The sequence below is a fragment of the Rhincodon typus genome, chromosome 1, assembly GCF_021869965.1.
Source record: "Rhincodon typus isolate 14 chromosome 1, sRhiTyp1.1, whole genome shotgun sequence".
NCBI classification, from domain to species: domain Eukaryota; kingdom Metazoa; phylum Chordata; class Chondrichthyes; order Orectolobiformes; family Rhincodontidae; genus Rhincodon; species Rhincodon typus.
The window spans coordinates 113,050,788-113,074,729 of NC_063332.1; the positions used below are offsets into that span (position 1 = coordinate 113,050,788).

At 40.2% G+C, this 23,942-nt stretch overlaps 1 protein-coding gene across 4 annotated transcripts in view; it reads right to left on the bottom strand.

Moving 5' to 3' along the window:
* The window catches only part of pde5ab (phosphodiesterase 5A, cGMP-specific, b), a 167,801-nt gene that overhangs the window by 9,815 nt on the left and 134,044 nt on the right, over positions 1–23,942 (bottom strand). For 3 of the 4 annotated variants that reach the window (XM_048600064.1, XM_048600054.1, XM_048600045.1), the window contains exons 12-19: positions 20,849–20,995; positions 19,773–19,898; positions 16,027–16,121; positions 13,017–13,104; positions 11,691–11,791; positions 8,532–8,609; positions 4,322–4,385; positions 17–91 (exon numbers count right to left, since the gene is read on the bottom strand). In XM_048600064.1, the coding sequence (XP_048456021.1) occupies positions 17–91; positions 4,322–4,385; positions 8,532–8,609; positions 11,691–11,791; positions 13,017–13,104; positions 16,027–16,121; positions 19,773–19,898; positions 20,849–20,995 (774 nt within the window). The remainder of the gene's footprint in view (positions 1–16; positions 92–4,321; positions 4,386–8,531; positions 8,610–11,690; positions 11,792–13,016; positions 13,105–16,026; positions 16,122–19,772; positions 19,899–20,848; positions 20,996–23,942) is intronic. The other variant, XR_007262654.1, reaches the window with a different exon arrangement.

Sequence of the window (23,942 nt, forward strand, 5' to 3'; positions counted from 1 at the left end):
AAAATCCGATACATACAATGGGTTCAATTTTTAACTCTTCCCTCTCTTTGTCACCTTGTTCGAAAAATTCTGTTGCCACAAGTTCGGCTGTCTGAAAAATGAAGTTGCAGGATTAACATGTTATTTATTAAAACTAACCAAACATAAAGATCAGTTTTGGAAACAAAAAAGCTGGAGGTCACAGCGGGTCAGACAGCATCCATGGAGAGAGAGCAAGCTAACTTTTTGAATCTAGATGACTCTTCATCAGAGGTGGTGAAGTTTGGAGGGGGCAGCATTTATGCAGTTTGTCGGGGGTGGTAGTGGTAGGAGCGCTGGGGGAGAAGGGATGTTAATAGTTCGGATTAAGTGATTGGAATGTGAGAATGGCAGAACAACGGTGCATCCAACTGCAGACTGGAAATAACCCAGTGAGACACTCCATTGTACTAACATTCTCACATGCCAATCACTTAATGTGAACTATCAACACCTTTTCTCCCCCAGAACTTCAACGCCCACCACCATCAATGCATAAATGCTGCCCCCTCCACACTTCGCCTCAGCCCTGATGAACAGTCACCTAGACCCAAAACGTTAGCTTGCTTTCTCTCCATGGATGCTGCCTGACCCGCTGTGAACTCCAACATTTTTTTTTGTTTGCAGTTCAGCTTCCAGCATCTGCACTAATTTGCTCCTACAAAGATCAATTTTATTTGATTGTCATGGCTAAAAGTAGTCACTGAGCCATAACAAGGTGCAATGAGATACAAATTTACTTTTACGCTGCATTAGCCATGTGCTTGGTATTGTAAAATGTGGTGTGGCAAAGTGACATTTCAGCAAACCTACTCTACAACGGTTATGAACAAAAGCTGGGAACAGAAAAAAGACACTATAGAGTGAATTGCCTTAGTCTACTTCTGTACAGCTCTTACTTATCAGTTTAACCATTGGCAGACTAAGGAGCACTAGGCTCAATCATAGAATGATACTTGGTCTTGGATATGCGATAAGAAAAAAAAGGAGGAAGTTGATGATAACTTATTTAGATCAGTGCATGAAATTTAGCTGTTTACGTTATCTATCGTAACCATTTGTAAACATGGAGCAACTGGAAACAACTGTACAAAACAGAAGTTGCTGGAAAAGCTCAGCAGGTCTGGCAGCATCTGTGAAGAAAAAAAATCAGAATTTCGCGTCCGGTAATCCCTCCTCAGAACTGTAAGCTGTTACTGCACAAAAGGTGGGTCCTGCTGGGATCTGGTCCAGATATTTAGATTGAAAATTATTTATATTTACTAATAGCAGGAATTAGTTTCTTCATGTTTCGGATCAAAAGTTACAGGGAGCCTATGCCATAGTGGTAATGTCACTGGACTAGTAATCCAGAGCCTCAAACTAATGTTCTGTGGAGATGAACTTGAATCACACTATGGTAAATGATAAAATTTGGAATTAAGAGCTAGCCTAACAGCAACTTTGTACTCAATGTCAATTTGTCTTAAAAACCCATATTCACTAATGTCCTTCTTTACACTGTGTCACAAGGCAGTGACTTGAAAGAAACTCGGGATTTACATATTAATCAATTAAAACCTTCTAACTGATTAAACATTTAACAGCATTTTAGTTTTGTTTAATAAATCCTCATCAGTGGTGTGACCCTTTGATCTTTTACTTATAAATTCTGTGTCAGATGCCACTTCTCTCACAAACACCTGAAGAAGGAGCGAGGCTCCAAAAGCTTGTGTTTTCAAATAAACCTATTGGACTATCACCTGGTGTCGTGTCATATCTGACTTTGTTACTGGCATAGCACAACAAAAATAGTGTGATGATACTCAAGAGATAACAAGGTGTAGAGCTGGATGAACACAGCAGGCCAAGTAGCATCAGAGGAGCAGGAAGGCTGACGTTTCAGGCCTAGACCCTGATACTCAACCTGACTTTGCTTCATCATCTGCTAGACAGTGCCAGAGAGGCTGATCAGCAGAAATTAATGTGAACACAGTGTCAGACTTCCAATAATTTAACTTCATGTGCAGTGGAAAGTTTAGTTTACACCCCTATACAAATATAATTTCACAGCATTCAGTATATTTAAATAGTGAGGCAGACAACAACATGAAGCTCCCCTGTTGTTGCATTTTGAGGTGGAGGGCTCATTAACTATATCAGACAACATGATTATACCAACAGCAGAGGTGAGGGTTGGGTGGCTTACCTGTTAGTGGGCTAATAAAGAGCTTTAAAAAGGGCAAATGATGTTTAATCAAGGATCTCATTCTGCAGGGGGGTATAAACACATTGCCACTGCAAGTGAAGCAAAGTTATTGAAACTCTAACAGTGTGCTCAGTGTTAATTTCTGCTGATGCACCTCTCTGGCACTGTCCACCAGGATTTAAGCAGCAGTAGGAGAGGCCCATGCCAAGTGGCTCGTCTGGGAAAACCATTGGTGTGTATCTGTCCCCCTCATTCAGGTTGTCACTACCCCATTCCCTCTCAAGCCTTCCACTCAATACTCCCTTGCCAGGCTCAGCCAGCTTGGCACCAAGTGAGACCCCATGGTGCAGTTCTGCATGTTCAAAGTGCTAAAAGGCCACTGATTGGCTGGCCCAGAAGGGCAGAGGTCCCACCTCGTGTGCATCAACAACCATTTGGCTGTTTAATGGGTTCAGGGCAGCCCCTGCTCCCCTCAGTGGGCTCTCCCTCCTGAACCTTCGGCCAGAGCTGAGGGCAATGTGGTATCTGGCACTTCATATAATTCAGTCCCATGGAGATTATGCAAGAGTTGCATCTGTCACAACACCAAGGGAGCACCTCCTTCATATATCCAGATTAGTCAGTGACACCCCAGTCATTGATGTCCTATCTGGTTGGATTAGAGAATTAATTCTCTAATTCTTTAAAGATAAAACAAAAGTAAATGGTCAATCAGTGAAAGGAATAAGACAGCGGTGGAATTAAGCTTAGAAATGAATAATGGTAGTAAGAAAGCTATTTATGAAACAAATTTAGACTCTAGAAGCTGGCACTGATAAAGAGGGATCTCAACTCTGCCTCAAATTTATCATATTTTAATGACATTAAAAGTCAACTTAAGAAAGAACACGTTTGGAAGAAAATATTTTTTAAAGAAAACTCTATCTTGTACCTATGACTATTCAAGAGTCCCATTTGTCTGTCAAGTGAGCTGGCCCAACTGTATTGGAGCTTGCTGTAACCAGCCTTTCCAACTTGTTCAATCGGCAGCTTTAGGAAACTTCAGATACCTTTATGAATCAATTTGGTGCTTGGAGTATGGAGAAAGCAATTTGAATTCTTTCACTCTCATCATCAGATCTAGTACTCAGGACCAAAATGACAGGTTTTTAATCACTTTGTTTATTTCAGAGATAATATGAATGTGCAGTTATTCTGTTAAGGTGGGTCGAACTGATTTTTGCCAATAAATAAAAAGAAACAAAATTATTCAGAACCTGACAATTGAAATTCCATTACATTTTAAAGAATGCAGTGTAAAACTAGCCCAAATCCAAAACAGAATCCATTCTTGCATTTTTTATAGAATCCCTCCAGTGTGGAAACAGGCCATATGGACCCAACAAGTCCACACTGACTCTCTGAAGAACATCCCACCCAGACTCAAACCCATTCCCCATCAACCCTATCTCCATAACCTTGCATTTCCCATGGGTCATCCACCTAACCTGCACATTCCTGAGTACTATGGGCAATTTAGCATGGCCAATCCACATCTTTGGACTGTGGGAGGAAACCAGAGCACCCAGAGGAAACCTACGCAGACACGGGGAGAATGTGCAAACTCCACACAGACAGTCACCTGTTGCTGCATAGCTGCTGGTGGCTGCAGCACAGGCTTGGTGTCAGCGGCCGCAACTGTTGCTGGTGCCTAGCCAGTTGACATCAGGAGTTTCAAATGTTACACAAAACTAACTGAAAGCTTCATTCCCCTCTGAATTTCACATCATCCTGACTTGGATCTACATTGCTGTTCCTCCCTGTCACCGGATCAAGATCCTGGAGCTACCTCCCTAACATCACAGCAGTCACCTTCTCAAGAGCAATTGGTAATGGGAACTGTTGACCTTGCCAATGGTGCTCCCATCCTGTCAATGAATAAAAGAAAGTCAGTGGCAACTTCTGAATTCTCTAGTTTTAGTTGCAGCTGACTCAAGCTGTAGTTGTATTATTTGTGTACAATTAATATTATTTTGACAGCAATACCTACATTATAAATACTGGCTACATTTTCAAAGGTAGAATTAATATTGTGCAACTTTCGTATATTTTATACACAGATACCGTTTGAATTACCTTTTGTTGAACAGGCCAAGGTTTGGTTATTGCAGACACATCACATGCTGTCATCAACATCGCCCTGTCAACATCAATAACATTAGGACTAAAGTGAAGTGAAATATCATTTTCTTCATAAACAATATTTGTAATTATTAAAACAACTTCGGGTGAGAATTCTTCAGAATGTTATATTTGGCAACACTATTTTACTTATCTAGCAAGTGTAAATCTCTAGAGCCAAGAGATAGCTTGGCCAAGAGATAGAGTCACAGAAGCATTCAGCATAGAAACATACCCTTTGGTCCAACTCGCCTACGCCAACCAGACATTCCAATCTGACTCAGTCCCATTTGCTAGCATTTGACCCATGTCCTTCTAAACCATTCCTATTCATGTACCCATCTAGATGCCTTTTAAATGTTGTAACTGTACCCACCTCCACCACTTCCTCTGGCAGCTTGTTCTAAACATGCACCCTGTGTGTGAAAAATTTGCCCCTCAGGTCCCTTTCAACTCTTTCCTCTCTCATCTTAAACCCATGCTCTTGAGTTTTGGAATCCCTCACCCTAGGAAAAAGAGCTTGTCTATTCAACCTTCATGATTTTACCAACCTTTATACGATCACCCCTCAGCCTCTGACGCTCCAGGGAAAAAAGCCCCAGCCGATTCAGCCTCTCTCTATATCCCAAACTCTTCAGTCCTGGCAACATCCTTGTAAATCTTTTCTGCACCCTCTCAAGTTTAACAATGTCCTTCCTTTGGAGGACAACCAGAATTGTATGCAGTATTCTAAAAGTGGCCTTACCTCTGTCCTGCACAGTTGCAGCATGATGTCCCAACGCCTTTTCACAATGTTCTCACCAATGAAAGCAAGTTTGCCAAATGCCTTCTTCACCACCCTGTCTACCTGCAACTCCACTTACAAGGAACTATGCACCTGCACCCCTAGACCTCTTTGTTCAGTAACACTCCCCAGGGGCCTACCATTAACTGTATAAGTCCTGCCCTGGTTTGCTTACCAAAATGCAACACCCCACATTTATCTAAATTAAAATCTATCTGCCATTCCTCAGCCCATTGGCCCATTGTACACTGAGATAATCTCCTTCACTGTCTACTACACCATCTATTTGCTATGAAATACTATGGGGTATCGTGAAGATGTTGTAAAGGTGCTTTATAAATGTAAATGTATTTGCACATCAAAAAGGAAAAATTATTGCTCATGGGAGCTAAAATGAAAGAGGGAATCTGGCATAAACAAATAGAAGATACATGAAAAGAATGACTCTGGAAAAACAAAAATAACGCCAACTTTAAAAGTCAAGCTCAAAAAATAAGTGAGTCACATTAGCTCAACTCACTGGGTTCGTGCCAATCATATCAAAGTAGCAATTTTTGGCTTCCAGTCTGTTGATTCATATTCCTTGTAATTAGATTCCCCACATTCCTTACCTCCCCCCAATAAAAAAAAAATCTAATTTACCTACATTGATACAATCAGTGAAGCATTAATTGACCCTAGTATAAAGATTGATTGACAATATCCACTGTCATAATAAACACTCTTAAGAACTGGTGGGCATTGCAGCTCGGATTGTAACATTACCCGAATGATGATGTTTTGATTTGATTTTGACAAGTTTCTGCTTCAGTTCTGAAAGTTTGCATTGACTGTTTCATTTGTTTTTGTCCAACAGGTTTATTTGTGATTTCAAACAAACCTGTTGGACTATAACCTGGCGTCGTGTGACTTCTGACTTTGTCCACCCCGTCCAACACCGGCGCCTCCACATTATGATTTGTTTTCATTACAGAGCACCACCAGGGGCTGTCTGACCTGATTATTGTCTTGTTTAAAAAGAGATGAGACTGATTTAATCCATGTCTCGAGATAATTAAACAGTGTCGACAGAACAATTGGTTCAAAGAACAATAATACGCCATTCAGTTCATAATGCCTGCCCACCCACAGTTTGTTAGCTTTTCAGTTTTGTAGCTTCAGTTCCCTGTCACAGCTCTCTGTCCCATTATAATCCAAGTTCTGTATTCCTCTTCTTTTATCTTATGCACTTCTTGCTAAGTGCAAGCTTAGTGAAGTGATTCTTGCCATGAGGCTGAGTGAACTGTTTCGCGGTATCTTACCAAACTCATCACAATAACTTGCATTTCAGCCCGTATGTCGAGGATCACTTCTGATTGCCACCCCATCGTACCATGTACCATTCCAGGAACAATTTGCTACTCAACGGAGATAATGGAATTGACCAGTGTCCCTGGTGCTGGCATGATACCTAAAAGGCCGTTGAAAGCTTGGACAAACACTGTCAGTCAGAGCTTTCCAGAATGGTTCCCAACATTTGCCCTGGACACAACAGACACGAGGAAGTTGGTGTCCCACTTTTTTGGGAAGGGACTTGGAGCTCCTACTGGAAATGTTGGTGCACAAACAGGGCATTCTCTTCCCCCCAGGCTAGCAGAGAAGGCTATGCCATCAGAGCGTCCTGACAGCCTGCTCCAAGGTTGCCACTCTGCTGAGCACAGCCTCAGCCATGTGGAGGAATGGCCGACGCTGTAGGAAGAAGGTCAGTGCCCTTCTCTACTCTGCCAGCATGAGTTCCTCACACTCACTCTGTTACTGGGCCCACCTCTCACCAAGGCTCATGCTCTACCACTGTTACTAATACAGCAAATTTTTTATTAACCAGTACCTAGGGGACCAGGAGAGTACCGGTTGATCAATTATTACGGATAATCAACAGGTCCACATAATCAATATACGCTAAGTAGTAAAAATGTAATGCAGGGGGGTACACACATCACTGTCATACTTTATTTACAGCATTAATCACTTAAATAATAATACAATTTTGCCTTAAATAAACATTGCCCGCACAAAGCCTTCTCGCTTGCACCCTCAGCTGACCACTTGAACATTGCGATAATTGAGGAGAAATTGACTCAAAGTTGCATCAATTGTTGATATTTCATGCGGCCATTCAATTGAACAGGAAGTGTACTTACATTGAGGTAAATAAATTATAAACCATAATACCTGGTCAGAATAAAACAGTAAACTTCGCAGTCTATAATGTCTGCTGGTTTATTGACAGTACCAGTTGACAAGGCGCTAGTTAAAACAAAGTTTGCTATACCTTCAACAACTTCCTGACTTGTCATCACCCATCCCAACCTGTGACACTACTAACCCTGCACACCCTTTAGGCTGCTTGCTCACTCACACAGAAACCTGAACCAATAATAATTGCTGTGTCACCCACTTTCATCTTCCATATTATCTGACTCTGTTTCATTCCAGAAGAAAAACAGCCCACATCTCCATCATTTGGCTCCTTGCTTTTTATGAGTGTAGGATCGTAACTCTGACCAGGCTGACACTGGTATCACCGGTTGCCCTTGACTTATTATTGCAGGATCCCCTGAGCAAAGGTCAACTCCATGAATGGACTAGAGACTGTTGACGACCATGTCATTTCACACAAACCATGGTTAGCCACTAACAATTTCCATTAGCAGCTATTCATTCTCCTAAGCTGACTGTTATCCAATCCTTTGTCTGTCCAACTGTCCTTCTCTCTCTTTGGGCTCCTTACCCCTTCCCCGACAAACTATCTTCTGCATAAAACCAACTTTTCTCCTAGCTGTCATCAGTTCTGGGAAGGTTCATTGGACCTGAACCGTTAACTGATTTCTCTCCGCAGATGCTGCCAGACCTGCTGAACCTTTCCAGCATTTTATGCTTTTTGTTTGTGATGCACATTTTTTACATGTTTCTCATTTTTATTTGAACCTTTTTAGATTTTAGTTTACTGTTTTCTATGTAATTGCCTTTGAATTTTTTTCTCACCATAAAAATTCAGCTTCAAATCTTTAATTTTGCTTCTTTCTTCTTTTTTATGGCCTGCTGCCTATTTTAGATATTCATGCAAATGTAAAAAAAAAATGAGCTTTCATATGCTGAAAATTAGCTTTACTGATGTGAGCATATGATTTTTGTATTATGCTCTCCTAATTTCTCTCTTTTGCCTTTCCTTTTCAATTAATTTCGTTTTCCATTTGTTAGACGCAGTTGGATAATTTGACGTAGGCTTAACGCATGTGTGTAATTCATCCAGCCCTGCACCTTGTTGTCTCGGATTCTCCAGCATCTGCAGTTCCTACTATCTCTATGTAATAATAATGCCTGTTTTAGTTGGTTACTTACATTAAAAGCTCTTTGTGACTTTTAACTTCCCAGTCAAATTGATTGGTTTTCACCAGATCAAAAAATTCTTCTCTCCTCCTAAAAAAAAAGTTAATTTTAGCAGCATGAGATTAAGTTTAATACATATTCCCTTCTTTCCCCTCATGTTACTGTCCAGCAAAGCAGATATTTATTTACATCACCTAGGTGTTAGTCTGGTGGAGCATATTGTCTATCATTGATGGGCTCTATAAAGAACGGATGATTCATTATGGAGGAATACCAGCAAGGTTGTGAAGATGAAAATCCAACCTTGGGATTGACCTTCTACTAGAATGCATTCTATACTCAGATATACGTCTCCACCAATACCATCAGCTATTTGATCACCAGCGCTTTCTGAATTTGGTATCAAGTTATGGTTGAACTAGAATTTTCACTAATTTAATAAATTAATCCATTTTGTTAAGCTCCTTAATCAAGGAGCTACTCTTATATAAACCCTGGCTGAAGCAGAAACCAAGGGACAAATACTTTCTCCTTATCCTGAGTTTATGAAACTGAGGTGAGGAGGAATTTTTTTCACTCAGAGAGCGGTGAATCATAGGAATTCCCTACTGCAGCTGGTTTTGGGAACTTTATATTTGAGCATTTTCAAGGAAGCAACTGACATTTTTCTGGAGGCTAATGACCTCAAGGATCTGGAGATAGCTTGGGAAAGTGACATGGGAATAACAAAGGAATAGAAACAGAAGTAGGCCATCCAGCTCCTCAAGCCTGCTCTGTCATGCAATAGGATCATGGCAGATTTGTCATTCCTCACATCCACTTCCTTGTGTTTTCCCCATAGATCTTCTTTCTCCACTGATCAAAGAAATTTATCTATTTCAGCCTTAAATATTCACAAGGAAATTTGTCCTAAAGCTCTCTGTGACAAGCAGTTCCAAAGACTCCCAACATTCTGAGAAAAGAAATTCCTCCTCATCCCTTTCTTAAATTCAAGACTATGCCATCTGGTCCTAGACTCTCCCATGAGGGGAAACATCAGCAGCTGATCAGGATTGGTTTAATTGTATGACAGAACATATATGATGGGCTGAATGGTCTACTCATGTCCTTATGTTCCTCTCCATCTCGGTCTCCTAGAAGGGTCTAGGCCCGAAACGTCAGCCTTCCTGCTCCTATGATGCTGCTTGGCCTACTGTGTTCATCCAGCTCTACACCTTGTTATCTCAGATGCCAGTCTTCTGCTATTTCAATTCACTCCATGTGACTTTAAGTAATGACTGAAAACACTAGATACTGTGAAAGCTATAGGCCGTGAAAACATTGCAGCAACAGTATTGAAGCTCCAGAACTGGCCATGCCCCTGACAAAGCTGTTCAAGTATAATTATAACACTGGCATCTGTTTCACAATATAGAAAATTACCCAGGTGCCCTATCAGTCTATTCTTGAACATTAACAAAGTGATGGAAAGTACGACTGACAGTGACAAGAAGCATAACTTTATCAACAATAAGCTATTCAAAGACACTCAGTTTGAGTACTGGCAGGGCCACACAAGTGCCACGCAATGACCATCTCCAATAGGAGAGAAGTGAACCACTGCCTTTGATATCCAATGGCACTACCATCTCTGAAACACCCATTATAAATATCCTAGGAGTTGCCATTGATCAGAATAAATACAGGAACAACCATATCAATACTGTGGTAATAACAGCAGGTCAGAGACCTGAAATTTTGTGCAAGTATCTCACCTCTTCATTTCCCAAAGCCTTTCCATTATCTACAATGCATAAGACATGAGTATGATAGGATATTTTGCACTCACCTGGATGAGTGCCATTCCAACAACATTCAAAAATGTTTGATTCACATCACAACCACCATCTTGAATAATAACTACCTTCATCATGGCATCCATAAGATGCATTGCAGCAACTCACAAAGACTTTGACAACCCCTTTCGAGCCTGCAAACTCTACCAAGGACAAGGAAAGCAGACACATGGGAAAACTTTCACCTGCAAGTTCACTCCAAGCCACACACTATCCTGATTTGGAACTATATTGCTGTTCCATCACTGTTGTTGGCTCAAAATCTGGAAATTCACTTCCTAACAGCATTGTAGTTGCCCCTACCCATGCAGGACTACAGTGGTCGAAGACAATAGCGCAACACCACCTTCTCAAGGGAAATCAAAGTTGGCAATAAATGTTGACCCAGCTACCAACACCCACATCTCAAGAAAGAATAAATTTTAAAAATACTTTCAGCTATGTCCCCAAGCATTTGTCCAACTGTTTTAAATTTGTTTGAATCTCTGATAAAAGCCTCGTAACCACTGAAACATAGAAACATTGAAATTAGGAGTAGTCCTTCAAGCCTGCGTTGCCATTCAAAATGGATGATCATTATCTCAATTCCATATTCTCACTTTCTCTCCATAGACCTTGATGCCTTCAAATTTAAAAGCTTATCTAATTCATTGCTAAATTAAAGGCCTATTCCATGACCTGAGCACATGATTTATACTGACAATCCACTGTAATACAGATTGAATGCTACATTGTCAGAGGTATACATTCAACTGAAGGTTCCACCTATAATCAAGTGGACGTAAAAGATCCTTTAGCATTTGTCATAAAGTAGGGAGCTTGTATGGAATTGTGGTCAACATTCTACTCTCAACAAACATTGTTCAAAAGAGATTTACTGGCCATTCATTTCATTTATTCTTTGGGGACCTTCCTTTGTGCAAATTGTTGGTTTGCTTAATTGAATAACAGCAGTTATTGCACTCCAAATATCCTTAGCTGGATGTAAAGTGTTTCGGAATGTCATGAAGACGTAATAAATTACCATGTAAATGCAAGTACTTCTTTTGGAATACCTAGAAAACCAGAGTTTAATAAGTCGAGGTATTATTACCACCTAAAATAATAATTCATAAATTATCATTGTGAGGAAAACTGGCAGCTTAATCTGAATGGATTATCAGGCAGTATTGAATTTCATTACATTTGCCAATGTAAAATGTGAACCATTTCTCCTCTTCTGTTACATGTAACATGTGTATGAGCTTTGCAGTTTAATTTCAGCACTTCAGTTTTAAAATGTCAACATTGCAAGACTGAACTTCAGAACTGACATGTCTCTGTCTTCAGTACTTACTTTATGTAGATTGCTAAATCTGTGGCTAAAATGGCTTGCTCAATCATTTTCAGTGTCATTTTATACTCATCCAGAGAAAGGCCACTCAGAATTTGGTTTCCCTGGAGGAAAATTCACAATTCACACACATTCACAAAATGTTAATTAATTACATATTAATATATCTGGCTTTTAATTATTATCCATGCTTTTCATGCTTGATTTGGTTAGGAGTTGTGATTCAAGTTAGTATCTCTGACATAACGATGATTATTAATAATGAAAATAATAATAATGAGTTTTAAACCTTGGACACTGATTAAACCCCAACTATAACAATGATCAGTCTTCACCGGCCACGTGATAACAATGTTTACTCATGAAATGGAAACAGCACATCATAAATATCACATGTATCAGTAGATAAATAGGAACCCAAAAATTGTTATGCTGGATTGCTAATTATTTTGCGATATTTGAACACCAGGGAACCAAATATTTTTGTCAGTCTACAACCACTAGATGGTTTGTATTCATAAGGATGCTCAAAATTATCCTGGGCTGAACAACATGTCTGGATTCTCAGATTTGCTGGGATCCAAAGCGTATATTGCTAGGCCAACATTACACAAAGTAGAAGTGATTGGCTTAATACTTGCCACAGGCAACTAGATTAAGGTTGGAGCAGAAATAGTATTTATGCTTTAATTTAAAAATTAAAAATGTCTTTTAACTGTTCCAGGTTTTCTCCTAGAATAAGTAAGGCTTACAATATAGATGCTTGATTTAAAGATCTTTATGACTCTTAGTTTTCCAAAATAATTTTGTTAGTTGCATAGTAACAATGATTTCTCTGTCTGGTGTCATATAAACTGTATTCCCAATGATTTTTTTATTGCTGTGCATATATATTTTTAACATTCTGACACCGACAGCATACTGTAATTGCGAAAATATTATTTGCAAAGTTTCCCTCACCCAACTTCAAGACGCATACTAACACAATTTCCGTACATCCAAAAAATTTTCAAAATGTTATGCATTGTAAGGAAAAATACCGTTTTGAGTGAATGTTTAGGCCAGTTTTGTAAATTTATTACTGACTGAAACTCTTTTAGGCATTTTACATCTTGTGTTAAACTCAACTTCCTACACCATAATGATTTCCAAACATAGCAAAGTAAATGTCTTCATGTCTTCCAATAAAAGTAAAGAATTTGCAGAATTCACTCAAGGCACAATAACAGAATGTAGACAAATTCTGAAAATAAATCGATGGCCCTTGCACTTTTTGAGTATCAATATTATTAATTAGAATAAAGCAGTAAAAAGCAGTCAGTCACTTACAGGAGAGTTGAGTATCATGACACATTGATCAAAGTGATGATGTTCCATCATGGAGTGACAGTAAAGTTGAGCCAGAGGGTGCTCACTCCTACACAAAGGCAATCAGGCAAAAGAGTCTTATATCAATACTTCCACATTTTTCACTAACAGAAATCACTACGAATGATAATGTGTTAAATTGGCTGTTTCTGTAAACGTTTCACAGTTGAAGCATATTGTACTCCTCAACATCTAGACGGAAGGCCAGCAGGAATGATATGGTCACTAGCCATTGTCTATAGCACTGCTGAGCAAGGGAAGGAAAACAATTAAACTGCAGGATGAAAGAGACCTCATGGATTAAAAAGCAATGGCAGAGACTCACATTTAGAAAATTGCAAGGTAAATACAGCGATATGTAAACATATATTACACATACCAACAACTCAATGAGGCACTCATACCTCATAGTCATGGAAGTTGTAGGTTCAAGTTCCACTACAGAGGCAGAGCACAAAAGCCAGGCTGAATTTTCAATCCAATACTGAGCAATAGCTTTACTGATGAAGATGCCATTGTTCAGATAGGATGCTAAGATCTCATTTGTCCTCTGAGGTGGACAAGAATATTCTTGACACTATAGGGAGTTCACAAAGTGTCCAAGCAATATACATCTCTTAATTAACAGCTAATACAAATTGTCCACTCATTGATATTATTGTTTTTTGGGGACCTTGCTGTATATATACATAACATGAACACTTCAGAAGTACTTCGTTGGCTGTAAAATATTTACATTATTCTGAGATCATGAAAGGTGTGATACCAGTGCAAGTTCATTCTTTTCCTTTAATCAACCCAAGTCTCAGAGTCCCAGCTGTGATATTCATGCTTTACATATAGGTGTGATAAGAATAGTGACCTTCTTGGTAAGCTCAGGGAGTAGGCCATAAGACCATAAGACCATAAGACCATAAGACATAGGAACAGAATTAGGCCATTCAGCCCACAGAGTCTGCTCTGCATTCAATCATGGCTGAAATGTTTCTCAACTCCATTCTCCTGCCTTTTCCCTGTAACCTTTAAGAACCTATCTAACTATCTCTGTCTTAAATACACCCAATGACTTGGTCTCCATAGCCTTCTGCGGCAATGAGTTCCACAGATTCATCACCCTCTGGCTGAAGAAGTTCCTTCCCATCTTACTTCTAAAGGGTCATCCTTTCACTGTGAGGCTGTGACCTCAGGTCACAATCTCTCCTACTAATGGAACCATCTCCGTACATTGTATTTCTATAGTACAAGCTCTACAAATTAATACATAGATAAATATTGATAAATAGAGTCATATAGCTGTACTGCATGGAAGCAGACCCTTCAGTCTAACTCGTCCATGCAGATATCCTAAATTCATCTTGTCCCATTCACCAGCATTTGGCCCATATCCCTCTAAACCCTTCCTATTCATATAACATTTATAAGGCATCTGGATGTGTATAATTGTACCAGCCTCCACCACTTCCTCTGGCAGCTCATTCCATATATGCACCAGCCACTGTGTGAAAAAGTTGTCCCTTAGGTCCCTTGTATACCTTTCTCCTCTCACCTTAAAGCTATGCCCTCTAGTTTTGGACTCCCCTTCCCCTGGACCTTGCCTATTCATCTTGTCCATGCCCCTCATGATTTTATAAACTTCTATAAGGTCACCCCCCAGCCTCAATGTTCCAAGGAAAATAGCCCCAGCCTATTCAGCCTCTCCCAATACCTCAAACCCTCCAACCCGAGCAATATCCTTGTAAATCTTTTCTGAACCCTTTCAAGCTTCACAGCATCCTTATATCATCATTCATTACTTTCCAGTGATCAATTGGTATTATCTCTTGCAAACTGCACAGCAATTCAACCTTTCACAGGGATGTCACAACAGGCTGGATGGAGTTCACTGACCATTAACGTTCACCATCGAGTCCAGGACATGACAAATCAATTGAAAAATAAAACTTGTAGAGCAACAAAAGCAATGATTTGCATTTTTAAAAGGTCTTTAACATAGCAAGACATCCCAATGTGGTTCACAGAAATGTTTTCTATTGCTTGAATAACTCAACTCCAGACTCTCCAAAGCGCATCTGTCCATCAACTACAATGCACAAGGTAGGAGTGTGATAGAATATTCCCCACTTGCCTGGATGTGTGCAGCTCCTACAACACTCAAGAAGCTTGATACCTTCCAGAATAAAGCAGCCCGTTTGGCTGGCACCACATCCACAAACATTTACTACACCCACCAGTGACACTCAATAGCAGCAGTATGAACCAGCTAAAAGACACACTGCAAAAATTTGCCAAGGCTCCTTAGGCAGCACTTTCCAAACCCATGATCATTAACCTCTAGAAGACAAGGGCAGTAGATGTATGGGAGCACCACCATGGGAGCAAATTCCTCTCCAAGCCACTTAACATTCTGGCTTGGAAATATATCACCGTTCCTTTAACGTTGTTGGGTTAAAATCCTGGCCCTTCCACCTAATAGCATTGTGAGTACATTTACACCAAATGCGGACTGCAGCGGTTCAAGAAGGCAGCTCACCGACACTGTCACTTGGGCTGGGCAATAAATGTTGATCCAGCCTGTGATGCCCACATCTCATGAATGAATGAGAAAAAGTATAAGGCAGACAAAGCAATATCAGCACAGGTAGCCAAAAGCTCTGCCAAAGAGAAAGGAGTATTTTAGAAGAGGAGAAAGAGGTAAAGAGATCGGGCAATTTAGGTAACACATTCCAGAGCTTCGGGTCTAAATAACTGAGGGCACAACAACTAATTGGCCAAGTAATGGAAGTTGGAGATGATCAATAGGCCAGGAGATCTCAGCGGACTGCAGAATTAGAGGAATTTACAGAGGTAGCAAGGCCATGAATCTATTTGAAAATCACAGGGAAAGTGCATTCAAATACCAAGCCACATCCATACAACGATAGCATCAATAACTAGTAATATATCGCATCCAAAGTATGCAAAAGGCTCATACCTCTTTATGAAAGCATTGTTCACCCCTCTGTGGTCCAGATCATGGCTCAGGGTTGCTATAATGAGGGCTAAAATCTCCAGGTCTGTTAACTTGTTCTGTACCAACAGATGAAAACAATGGAAATATGTAATTCTCAATACTCAGACTACTTAACATTTGTAAGGTCAGGTAGAATCTGAACAAGAGGATGAGGTAACAAAAACAGCCTACAGCATTGTGATTTTTTTTAATCCAGCCAGTAGTTAGGGGTTTTGAATGCACTGCCTTGGAATGCGATGGAGGTACTTGCATTTGTGGATTTGAAAATGGAATTAGATAAGCCCCTTAGGGGAAAAATAGTTGCAGGGATACGGAGAAAGGGTGGTGAAATTGCATCAAATTAATTGCTCTTGGTGTGGACCTTACACAGATTCGATAGGTTGAATGGCCTCACAATGCTGTATCAATTCTATGAGTATACTCCTGGATTTTGAGGTTGGTTGGCTCGCCGAGCTGGTTTGTTGTCCCGGGAGTACAAGAGTACATGAACACCAACTGGCTACAAAAAGACACGACCAATACTCGCTCATCTCAATCCACATGGACAAGGAGAACCACGGCTTCGACTGGGACAGCACCAAGATCCTGGGACAAGCTAGGCAGAGACAAGCACGAGAATTCCTGGAAGCATGGCACTCCACGAAGCAGGCTATTAATAAACACATTGAACTCGACCCCATATACATTTAACTACGGAGGAAACCCGGAAGTGAGGCAATCCATTGCAATGGACACCGGAGTTTAAAAACCAGGCGGGAAAACACACCGATGCTTCATCAGAGGCCGCACTGAGGATGTTACCAAGCACGGTAATGAAACGTCTGCGAAACAAGAAACCAGCTCGGCGAGCCAACCAACCTCAACACCCACAACCCGAGCTACAGATCTACTCCAAAACTCCTGGATTCTTTAATGAAAATCAGGATGGTTTTACAAAGGGCAGCACCTATGTCTGAAGTTGAAATTTCACTCCAATTTCCCCTGACTCACTGCAAACTACGCCACGGGAAGTTTTACTTAATGGTAAAATAAGCTCAGGAGGTGTGATGGACTACAACCTGCCCTTTCATTTCGAGAATATAAAAACATGGGAACAGGAGTGGTCTATTCAACCTGTTGAGCCTACTTTGCTACTTAACATGACCATGACTGATCAAACATTTCAAAAGTCTTTTACCCACACTATCACTATAACCGTTTATGGTGTTGTTAATCAGAAATCTATCATTTTTATCTTTAAACATAAACAAAGATTGAGCCATCTCAGCCTCCCGGGGTAGAGAATTCCAAAGATTCACAACCCTCCAAATAAAAAAAACATCTCCTCATCTCAGTCCTCAATTGCATCCCTTTTCAAAACTGGTATCTCCTGGTTCTAGACTACCCAACCAGGGGAAACACCTAAGCGACATTTACCCTGTCTATCTCTTTATAGTTTTCAATGATTGATTGATTAATTGATTTATTTATTGTCACAGGATCATCTTCCATTCTCAAAATTTTAGAGGATACAGGCCCAGTTTGCACAAGTCTCTCATCATGGGACAGTCCCTCCATCCTGGGGGCATATCTGGTGACCATTTGTTGTACTTCATCTATGGCAATTGTATCCTTTCTGAGGTAAGGAGACCAAAACTTCACATAGTGAACTTCACACAGTTTTCCTGGTGTGGTCTAACCCAGCTCCCATACAACTGAAGCACAACTTCACTCAAATCCTTTTGTGATAAAAGCTAACATTCCAGGATCTGCATTTGAATCTAGCATAATGAGATGAATGGTACAGTTCCACAATTAATGCAAGGATTCCACCAAAGCATGTTTAGAGAGTTTCAAACTAATAGCCACAGTAAAGTCAGGGCCAAGACACTGTCAGCTTTCCAAATTAATTGTCAGTCATTTTAGTACCATCAGTAACCAAACACACGGCAAGCATGAGAAAGGAAATGTTACACTGGCGCAGTAGAAGGTGCTATCTTGTGATTACCAAAATGATCATTTCTGCAGAGGGAAACCATTATGTATTATGTGCCTGATGAGGCAATCAGGAGGGTAGTCAAAAGGAGAAAACACTGGATAAATTTTGAAAAGTAACAAGTTCACAACAAATTTTCAAACCATGTGAACACTCCTGTAATGGCAGAATGAAACCACCACATTCTTCACCTCATTTAACTCCAACTACTAATAAGTATACTCTACAAAATTTATTTTAATTCCAAGTTTAAAAAAATTACTGAAAGGAACAAAGCAATTTATACACATAACAAATTAACACGTAAAAATCAAAGCACACATGACAATGAAGGATATCCTATTCTATCGAGGTGGTGTCCTGACACGGACAGAGAACTGGTTGGCAGACAGGAAACAAAGACAAGGAATACATTTTTTTCCAAGTGGCAGCCACTGACTAGTGTGGTATTGCAGGAGTCAGCGCTTGAACTCCAGATATTCATCCTACATATGAATGATTTAGATGAAGGAACAAAGTGTAATATCTTTTAAGTTTGCAGATGATACAAAACTAGATGGGAGGGTCAACCATGAGGAGGATGCAGAGATGTTTCAAAGTGATTTGGACAAGCTGAGAAAAGGAGCAAACACACTGCAGATGAAGTATCATATGGATTAATGTGAGGTTACCCACTTCAATAGGAAAAACAGGAAGGCAGATTATTATCTGAATGGTGATAGATTGGGAAAGAGGGAGGTGCAACAAGACCTGGGAGTCCTTGTAGATCAGTCACTGAAAGTAAACATGTGGGTGCAGCAGGCGGTGAATGAGGCTATTAGTGTGACCTTCATTGTGTTGTTTCAAATATAGGAGCAGGGCTTTGCTGAGATCATACCTGGAGTATTGTGTGTAGTTTCGTCTTTTCATCTGAGAAAGAATGTTCTAGCTATGGAGGGAGTGCAACAAAAGTTTACCAGACTGATTCCTGAGATGGCAGGACTGATGTATGAAGAAAGATATGATTGGTGAGGACTACATTCACTGGAATTCAGAAAAATGAGGGATGATCTAATAGAAACCTATAAAAATTGAACAGGGTTAGACAGGGTAAACACAAGAAGGATGTTCCCAATGACCAGGGAGTCCAGAACCAGGGGTGACATTCTAAGGATACTGAATAGGCCATTTAGGACAGAGATGAAGAATTTTTTTTCATCTAGAGAGTGGTGAGTCTGTGGAATTCTCTTCCACAGAAAGGGATTGAGGCCAAAAGATTAACAGTTTCCAAGAAGAGGTTTAACAGAGATCTTAGACCGAAAGTAATCAAAGGGTATTGAGAGTATGTGGGAACAGGGTGCTGAGCTGGGGATCAGTCATGATCATATTGAATGGCAAAGCAAGCTTAACGGCCAAATAGCCTACTCCTGCTCCTGTTGTCTATTTTTCTATAATTTATATTATTGACTTAGATGTACATCTAATTGATGGATACAAATAACAAGGCAAATCAAACATGTTTATTTAAATCAGTATTAGTTAAGGTTTTTAACAATTTTATGGAAAATCTAACATTAAATTATCCAAGGGTTGTTATTCTGGCTGTTAGATCAGCAATATTGTAGCTACAGATGTTCTCCAGTGCAGCTGAATACAGTTACAGCATAGTGTGTAACATGTATAGAAAAGCAGGGATCTAAACAATAATCAACATAAATGAAGAAGTCAAAAAGTAAAATGACCAGCAACGAACCTGAATTTTGCCAGATTTCAGCACAGCAAACATGCATTGAGCAGTATTAAATGCATGTCTCCAATTGTGATATGCTACATGTCTTCGATAATTTTTTTTAACACTTAAAATCCAGCGGCAAAGAACCTGTAACAGGAAAAGATCAAAGAGTTATGCAATTATCCATGCACATCTTGGATCCACTCAGGCTGATAATGAAGATGTCCCTCTCTGTCCATTTTTAGTTTAGCAGCTTACAAGTAACTGCTTAGCAGAGATGTTGTTAAAATATAACATGTTAAAAATATTGAATTCCTCTTCCAGCCATTTTGGCGATGTCAGGCACACTGCATACTTCCAGTTCATGTTGTCAGAGTAGGCCAGATTATGATGTCTATTGTCTTGCTGCTTTAAAAACTGCATTTGTTAATGAGCCAAGCACCAAGATGACATTGCATGACAAACAGCCATGAGTAGTCCAGGCAGTAGCTTGCTAAACTAAGGATCCGAATATAAGTTGCTCTATAACTGCAAATGATCAATTTATTAAATAAACCTGTTTGAGATTTTCAATTAAGTTGAACCAAAGCTATTTACCAATCCAGTATGAGAGTATTAATTCTGTGTTTGGGAACACAATACAGGAGTACAATGTGGTCATCAGCAATGATGTTTCATAGAAACGAAGGCATGGACAGGCAGTGCCTAAGCGATCTCAATAATCTGTTGGAGAACAGATTGCTGGACTATTGTGACACCTGGCTAGCTCCTTTGAGCATTCATGCCCACAGCCACAATAACAGCTGTCTGGTAAAAGGGTACAGATTCCTTCAAAATTTATTTTTTAAGAAATGCAAAGTGAAATATACTTCAAAACGTTCTTTTCCAGAGCCAAAACAACCTCTTGCATTAGCAAGAATATATTTTATTCAATAGAACTCTATTCTTTCAAACTAATTAGTAGTTTGTATATTTTTCACTTACTGGATAAAAATATTGAAGCATGTGTTTGTGTTCATAAAGGTTACTCACGCTTAATTTAAGTTTATAGAATTCATAATTTGCAATTGTTGCAGATTCTACAAACCCCACTTTACCTCGTATTTCATCTGGAAGTTCTGTAAAAAATTCAGATCCTTGAACATTCGGATGGCAGCCAGCGTCGTTTCAACTTCAGTCAGGTCAAAATCACTGAAGCTAAAATCGAGCAGCTTCAGTGAATGAGCAGAAGGGACAGTCATAGCCTGAAAAATAGTGAACGTGATAAAAATGCTAATGATCACAGTTAAAGATTTACTGGATTGTTTCCACTTCAATGGGCAATTCTAATTTGTAAGTAATGATTGAACAAAGGCAGCTTACCTCGTGACACAAGGTTGTACTTGAGACACATTAAAGTGGAGGTGGGCAGTTTCAGTTTGTCAAATATGCAGAGAGTAGATAACAACAGCAAGAATTGGAAACTTGTACTCAGCCCATCTCCAACATGTCCACATCAGTTTAAATGGAAATGAGTTTAGATATACAAACATAAATCCCTCTAGAGAGGTAGGTTGGTGATCCTACTATTTAAATGAACGATATTTAAAGGCATTTTCACTGTTATTGGATTTAATAGCTTCAGTCTGCCACTGTAACAGGGGTGAGGTTGTTGTCAGAAATCTGAAAATTAACTTCAGCTCAGTGTCCTTTCTCAGTCCACTCTTGGGAAAGACTTAGTAACAGTACCTGTTGGTCAGAAACTTAATTCTATATTTTGGAAGTCTTCACATGGCGAACATCAGGTTATCCGATGCCATGGCTGCATTAAGATCAGAATCTAAGTCGGGCAATCAGCATTTGCAGAAACAAGGGCTTGCTATCGTGGCAGCTGAGAAAAGATAATCGACATGGTAGCAGCAGAGGCACTGAGGACATTGAGAGGCACTATCCATGTAAGCAGGTGCACAGACAGAAATAAAAACATAAAATAATGGAAAAACTCATCAGGTCTGAGAGCATTTACGGACAGAGAATATTCCAGGCAAATTTGAGTTGGATTATCTGGGAGTTGTCATGAGGCTTCATATTATGCAGACTAAGTCTTGACCTATTCATGGGAAGTACTCTTAAGGGATAGCTGGTATCCAACAAACGATCCCTTCTCCAAACATAGTGATGTCACACTGAGGAATTCCATCAATGAATGACAACTATATGTAAACCACAAGGCTCATCGTTAACATGTTCATGATGCACTGGGATGTACCCTTCACTACTCATCAGTGTGGTATCTATTCTAATTGGTGTGTGCTACATTCTGCACAGCAGAGTGCACCTCTGAGGACTAGAGGTGGAGGAAGAATAAGGCGGTCTCCACACAGCATCTGGTAGTGATCCTGTTGGAAAGGAAGAGAAGTATGAAGAGGAAAGTGAGGACGTGACATCAGTTAGCCACATTGATGCTTAGATGCCTCAGTACTGAACTAGCTTAAGGGATCAGCGAGTCATTCACGGAGATAGCACGAACTGCAGATGCTGGAGTCAGAGATAACAAAGTGTGAAGCTGGAGGAACACAGCAGGCCAGGCAGCAAGAGAGCAACAGGAAAGCTGACGGTTCGGGTCATGATTCTTCTTCAGAAAAAAGAAGGGTCCCGATCCGAAACATCATCTTTCCTGCTTCTCTGATGCTGTCTGGCCTGCTGTGTTCCTCCAGCTTCACACTTTGTTATCTGTTATAGCTAGTCATTCACACTAGGTTAAAGTAAATGTCATATCCCTTTCACAGTCCCCTTCCCCATGGCTGACACAAAGCAGTCCTGCAACAAAGTGTCCATTCATTACACATCCATCAACTGAGCTTTCCGAACTTATTTCTTCATAATTTTCAATAAGCACCTGTAAGACAAATTGATACCAAGCAGGCAATGCAGGGTTCTGGGTTGCACTCAGTAATTTTCTGATTTTAGATCGTTCAAATTACCCAAGGTCCCTGGTTCTACACACTGGACTTATGTAGGGAATGTGAAATGAAGAAGACAGTAGACAGGTGTTTCATGGCAAAAGAATCTCTGTGTTTATTTAAATACAAAAAAACTGTAAATGTAGTGTAAGAAATGCAGGTAAACACAATAGACAGGGAAATTGACACAATCAGCTACATAGGGGACAGCAATACCATTAAATACGCTATTAGCTAGATTAAACATGATTGGAATCTAAAAACAAAAGTTTCAATTACAGAAACTTTAATCAGCATTCCTACCCCTGGGGTCCTAATGCACTCTCACCACCCACCTTTGCCTTCCGGCTAGCTGGATTGGAAACTTTGGGTCTCGGGAGTTTCGGCTCACCACTGAGGAAAACACGATTTTGAAGTACAGCTGGCTGTTCCCGCTTGCCGTACCCAGAGCCTGGATGAAGACTTCAGGCTGTGTAGGCTTTTCAGTTTGGGTCCTGTCCATTGATGCAGTAAGGTGCATAGTGGATCCATCGGGTAAGTACTTGGTTTTCCTTACTTTCTGCTGATTTTGCAAGCCCGGTTTTCACCTCAGGATGTGTCTGAGGCCCTGTCAGGTCAGTGGTTTTCGGAGTTTGTTAGTTCTTGTGTTTGCTGGTCGTTGTCAGTTGCCATTGGCTCCCCTGGTTCAGAATAGGCCTGCATCAGTAGCTCTTGGAATTGCTGTGGGGATCCCCTTTCTGGAGATAACTGTTGGAAATAGCTGCTGGAATAAGCGGTTGGAATTCTTCTTCTGGAGGTAGCTCTTTGGAACGTTCCTGGGGATAGATCTTTGGAACACTTTCTCAGGTGAGATTGGGACTGTAGTTATACTGATTGTGGGCCCCTTATTTTCACACCATATCTGTGTTTTCCATTGTGTTACTGACGTAACTTTTGAAGTCAATTGGTTTCCCTATCGTTAAGAGTATTTGTGAATGGATTTCCATTGAAGTTGAATGCCCGGTACCTCTGTGAATGGATTTCAATTGATGTTGAATGTTTGGGTATCTTTGTAGGGTACCTCTGTGCTAGGTAGTCTGAAGTGTAAAAGTTAGTTCTGGTCTAGAGTGTTAGGTTTGGTTGATTGTTCTCTTAGAGTGTAGGTGTAAGTTGGAATTCCAGGCTGAACAACAGTCCCAGACAGAAATCATTCTGGCTCTGTTGTGTGTTTGCAGCCTGAGCCCAAGATTTTGTCCAGTATTTTAGATAT